At 37.9% G+C, this 6357-nt stretch overlaps 1 protein-coding gene across 1 annotated transcript in view; it reads right to left on the reverse strand.

The window, feature by feature from the left end:
- Positions 1-5627, reverse strand: part of LOC111268580 (O-acyltransferase like protein) — a 51648-nt gene extending 46021 nt beyond the window's left edge. The window contains exon 1 of the mRNA XM_022847647.1: positions 4609-5627. Coding sequence (XP_022703382.1) covers positions 4609-4906 — 298 coding nt within the window. The 5' untranslated portion in view covers positions 4907-5627. The remainder of the gene's footprint in view (positions 1-4608) is intronic.
- Positions 5628-6357: the final 730 nt, after the last annotated feature.

Raw genomic sequence — 6357 nt, forward strand, 5'->3', positions numbered from 1 at the left:
GTAAAGCTAAGTATGTTATCTGTATCAAGCTTGTGTCATATAGCAAACAGATATCGTATTTTCAAAAAAAATAGAAAAAAAACACTGTTTCATAAATCAAATCATGTCCTCTTTGTAATGTACTTCGCCTTTGGTCATATACATATTGGACCTTCGTCCTCAGACCGCTTTCATCTGTAACTAACCTGCTTGTTGGTAAGTAATAATATAATAAATATAAATAAAAAAAAAATAAATAAGCGTAATATATGCGTGCGTACCCATTTTTAAGACCATTGAACAGGAATATGGCAGCAAAAACCCTTTTGTAAACCCTATTGCTTGTATATGGACATAATCCAGAACTACAGGACGCACGCTAGCGCCCGCTATTTACTTTCGCTTTCTTTTAGTTCTTCCATTTTTGTTTATTCCTTTGTGAACGTGTCTCGAAAGAAGCTGTTGATCGCAGTCGGCGGCTTTTTCCTTACGGTATAATATAAGTAAAATTACTACAAGCTGCCGCTTTCAAAGCAGATTATTATGCACGAGATCATGTCTAGGACGTATATCTTACTTCCGTCGGACTAGGTAGCCAAAAAGGTTCCGGTTGCATGTAACTTCTCGCGTACTTCTGCTTTAAATATATTTCACATAAGAACATTATGTCATTTGATTGCAAAGGTAAATTTCATCCTTTCAGGTCATCCATATCTTTATCTAAGAAAATATCGGTTAGGAAAATGACCAATAGAATTGTTCTATTGACAATTACTTGGATATGATAGATTTTTTTCTGACAAACCGTTAAATTCTTAAGCCTAAACTGACCAACAGTAAACTTATATGCTGTTTTAACCTGTTTTGATTGGACATCCTGGCTAGGAAACTCATTGTTAGCTCATTAAATGCGTATTCCTTGTGGAACCAATGGTTCGGTAATTGACAGTCTAGCAATCGTCGTCAATCAATGATTTATGTATTAGGCGTCGGAAAAAACTTAGTTGCCTTCTTGTTTCTCGAAGCCTGTCTTATCGATATGGAGGGCCCACAAACAGTACTGTGAATAAAGACGTAATTATAACACGATAGAATATAATAGCTACAGCTTAATTAACTAATAAAGAAGTAAATTACAATATATTAATATTAGGAACTTATTTTTCTGCAAATTATTTTAAATATAGCTGGTGCGTATGGGAAACGCTTTTTTTTTTGTCTTCAACTATTGTTATATAACTTCATAAACATAACCAAGAAGAATACTCATTCAAAAAAAGCTACGGTGGTATGAGCAAATTTTTCAAGGGATTGGAATGTTTCAAGAAAACTTCTTAATTAGAATAGTGTTTTTTTTATACGGTGACTGAGACAACATCATATTTACCCCAAATATCGAACTGAAATAGAAAAGCAACTTCATCAAGAAGATCTCACTTGTAAAGGACAGCATTGTCAGTAAATCGATTGGTAGTTGTTAGGCATTTATACTGTAATATCACTGGTTGCCCATTTACTTCTTGGACGAAGCTTCTAAAAATGACAGATAAGCTGAAACAAGTACCTTTGTATTAATGAACTCCTTCGTCGAATAGAGCAGCATTTGAATTTTGATTTCAGCTCGAGAAAGTCACTGTTATTTGTCGGTTAAAAATAAAATATTTTCAAAGAATAAATTCACTTTTACTACCAACGAAACTGTGCTAACGCATCTGCGAAGGTTCCGCGTCATGAGGCGTTGTAGGAGTGGTGTAACCAGTTATATCCTACCCAATGACTGCAACTCTACCAGATCTTTTAGAAGGACGTCATAGGAAAAGCCACACCTATTACACAATTAGCAACTGTCAAATATGAGTCCATGTCGTCAGTCTGTGCTTATATAGGGCGTCAGTCCGTCCAATATGGGAAACCTGAATAATTCTAATCTCGTTAGTATACCCTTACGAATGGTCTACTTCGCCTACTATTGGTACTTGTAGACGCGTCTACAAGAACACGGGTAGACATTCCGTTAACTAGAATTCCGCCAATTTGGCTTAGTAGTACTTCAGAGACCATAATAGTTTTGATGCGTACATGTGAATTAGTTCCAGGAATTACGAACTCTATGTGATATATTGACTAAGCCATGGCCATGATATTGTGTTTTGGATCATGCAATTTCAGCGGTACCTGCGGTAAAATAGGATATTTTGTCAACACAACGCCGCACGATTAGCCCTCTTCTGCGAGTATATAAATAATCTGACTATGCAGTGTTTAGTAAAATTTATGAAACGTGAAGATGAGTCAGCCTGTTTCCGCGCTTGATGGTACTGATTCATCTCACACTTAGAAACATCAATCATAGAACTGTTGCCCAAAATATTTAATAAATGCTTCTCGGTTGAGTAACGTTTACACACGACGAAATAAATAAAAGTATGCTTTGGCCTGGTTTGCCAAGCTTGAGAGCCTTTAATTACGAAACGCAGCTACTGAACGTTCCATTTGTATTCGCCTGTGTCATTTAGCCTTGACCACGACTCTCTTAAAAGCATGTTCAATGTTTCGAGCTTTATGTCTGGTACGCATAGTTTCAGATGGATGGCTCCTTCCAAAGTCGTGTACGTTCAGATTTGAACTCAGACCAACCCGCGTCTTTAGTAGGACGAAACACATTACCATTGGACTCACTTGGACTCATGCATGTTTTCATGGGACCTCAGGGTAATTATGTAATGCCTAAGTGGTCCGTCGTCATATGACCAGCCATAGAAACAGCAACCAGAAGTAATAAACCAAGTGTACTGATGACAACAAGAAAAACAACTTTTACACAAAAAGCAATATGTTTACGATGGAAATGGTAGTTACAAGGCAAAAAAAAGGCAATACATTTGGCCATGAAAATAATTGCACCTTTGCTGATTTTTTTCCTGATATTTTCTCATTTTAATGGGAGTAGAGCTCCATTCTTTTGTAAATTTGCCTCTTTATTAATGTGTAATAAAGATTAGTGCTAAACAATTAATCATAATACTGTTAATACTGCTAACAAAACAACAGGCTAAATATACACATCTGATGTACTATAGCCAACGTAGATATCGGAAAATGGCTCATTGTGATGACGAACTGCTACAATGCAAGCTATTTAAAAAAATCTCGGTAAGTAGATGGGAACAGATAGTATGGTTATGATTACCTCGGGAACTAATCCTGTATCTGATACTGTTAACTCAAATTTGTCTGACAATGTTTATACATTTCAAATAGTCGATTTTGTATGTCTCTATAAAATAATAGCAATGAAATGAGAAAAGGTGACTAGCTACTATTTTCCATTCAAACAAGGTAGCTAAAGGATTGTGGCAATTAAGTATTTTTTCGTAGACTATTTCGCCAAACGTTTTCTCATAAGAAATGTCTTTCATACACAATTATTCTCTAGCTTTTGTTTGCAGCATGCAATCTTCCCTCATAAGATGAATACATAATAATCACTGACATACACTAGGTATGATTAGACATGCGCTGATATCGCACTGTTCGCTCTGTAACGACTTCAGATAGGTATAATATCAGTGTAGTCTGATACCTTTTTATTCTTCTTCAATTACCTTTACCATATAGTAACAACAACAAAAACAACAAAGGCGGCAATCTCATCTTTATGGATGTAGATCAACACCCTGCACGTACGATATTCAAGCTGAATATGTGTAAACAAAAAATAAGGGTTTTTTTCTACAATATTTTCGGTAAGGCCGGCAGTTTTACGCTGCAACTGAGCCCACATTTGACTTTTATCAAGTATTGATTCGCAATAATAAAAACGTGCGCTACAGGTTCTTAATGGCTTTACAAAAGAATATAAATGTATCTGCTTCTTTTTTACATTTGCTCTGTAAGGACCTCACTTAAACGAGTTGTCACAGACACCGATAAAAGCATATATATATATGAAGTATAAACATAGTATTATTGATTTAGAGATGCAATAGCATAACTGCGCTTGTCAGAAATTGTGGGCCTTGCATGCCGTTGCGTGTCTATTTTGTGGGCGCAATGAATGCCTTCAACGCGATTAACGTTTGGTCCCTAAACATCGTGAAGACACACCTTCCACAGGTAGTTTTGTTGCAAGTATTTTGAGCATTATGCACAGGTTTGTTGGTGATGAAATTAGATTTCTTGTCACCAAATACATCGGCATGCAATATTAGTATCATTTAACATACTCTATATAGTTATTTATCTGTATATATATATATAAGTTACCAGAAGGCTGCGCTAGTGAAAACATCTGGGGAAAAAGATGCATTGTTGAATAAATTCAACTACAACAAACAATGATTTCGGTGCAAAACACTTCCGGCTTTTTCTTGGCCCAAGAGTGCGCTATGGGTGTCACTAGCCTGTACATGCGCTCCGACTGTTACAAACGACCGCTTTGTATTTCGCATATACACATTTTATATCCATAAAGATGGTGCGACGGTAACATTACAGTCGATCTCGTCAACATATCAGGATCAGATTGTCAAAAAATCACATACGCTGCAAAAACGAACTGATTATGAGATATTAATGATGCCAAAATGTGTTATTTACATTGTACTAAAGAACAAAAATCATACGTACTTCTGAGCGCCCATGGCGTAAGTTTACGCAGTTCAAGAAAGAACTTAAACATCGCGGCGGTGCAATCGGCTCCAATTTCTATTTCGGACGTGGCGCGAACAATATGAGGTAAGGCTTGGTTAAGAATACTACCGATACCGTCTGTTATATTTCCCATTAGGGTGTCCCATGTGAGATTCTGGTTCCGGTTTGACAGGTCAGTTTGTATAAATTTCACAGTTCTTTCGGCCGAGGCACTGCCAAGTAGCGACTGCGTTGCGCATACGAGCACGAAGTAGGTAACATACTTTAACAACATTATAAATGACTCGCGCTTACTATGCAGTATTACTAGATATTTTACTGCCTCCTTGAATTTATTCAGTTGTAAATGCTCACTTCAACCCCAGGCTCTCAATCTCCGTGTGCACTCACGTGATGGAAAATCGTAGAAACGAAATTCACTCTATACGTTCGACGCTCTTCTCGTGGGACTTCAACAAAGTTATTTCGGCATTTTTCACACAACAACGTCGATGTCGCAGTACTACAGACCACTTGTACAGATCCTGAAGAACTTGGAATAGTGTGGGAAGTGAAGACAAACTGCACCAAACGGTATATTCACTATCCCTATACGTAAATGAGTTGGCCGTTAGCAACAGATTAATATCACTAGCGCCAATGGGTGTCCAAGAGTGGTTGTCTGACCGTTCCGTTCCACACGCCCTGCGAAGTCCGCTAGGCGATCACTAAAAAAGACGCCGCTGTTGCACCGATACTGCCGCACGGTGCCGAAGTTTCGAATTTAGACGTTCCTATCAACCAAAATTTTCACCCGGTTAATGTGTGTGCGCGCATAGGGCTGCCCTCTCCCATTAGGGGGAAGTTTACCCCTCACCAGACAACAGGCCCTTCGCTGTTGTAACTATTCAGAAGGTAGAAAACCCCAGCGTCCGCCGAAGAATCAATGCTCCACGCGCCCGCTGTTTATTGTAGTCTAATCACCGCAGCTGGAAAGACTGCCGGGGACGCAGCTTTATAACGGTTTTGCGGAAACAATTACTTACAGTATGTGGTGTACGTACGGTGTATCTGGTGTATTAGAATAAATTCACTGAAAATACCGCGAAATTTTGTAGTACAAGGGTTTAAATTTATTTGCGATTCTAAAATATATAATTCTATAGAGTAATGGATATGTACACTATTTACGATTGGACATGTCGATGCTATATACCCCATCAACGAGGGCATCCTGGCGAGATGGTCCTGTTTAGTACAGCTGAGTACTTTGAGTAAAACCGTATTTGGCACGAAATACATTGAACAAACTGTGTCAAGGAAATTAATACATGCATTTGTTGAATAGATTTCACCGGGTTCATCGGGTTCGATATGTAATAATAACACTGACAACGAGTAAATGTAGAGCTTTTATGGAAGTTCCTGAATTCCGCGACTCTTTTCAAAACAAAACTGGTTCAGCCATTCAGAGTTCTGTGATACAGCAAGAACGCACTACGTGTAACTTAGTCGGTTATTAGACGTGATCCTCAAACGTACTGAAATGAACGTACTAAACGCATGACGTGAAGGCTGTCGAATTCAAATAAACGCATAGCAATACAAGTACTTTGTTGTTTTTTCTTACATTAGAAAGCTCTAAAATTAGAAAGTAGAGAACTTTCAGTGGCATCATATAGCAATCGAGTTCCTCGAATACCTTCGAACCGCTTCTACTAAACAAGCCGATTCCGATATCTAAAA

Source organism: Varroa jacobsoni, unplaced genomic scaffold (assembly GCF_002532875.2).
Source record: "Varroa jacobsoni isolate VJ856 unplaced genomic scaffold, vjacob_1.0 scaffold_138, whole genome shotgun sequence".
NCBI lineage: Eukaryota > Metazoa > Arthropoda > Arachnida > Mesostigmata > Varroidae > Varroa > Varroa jacobsoni.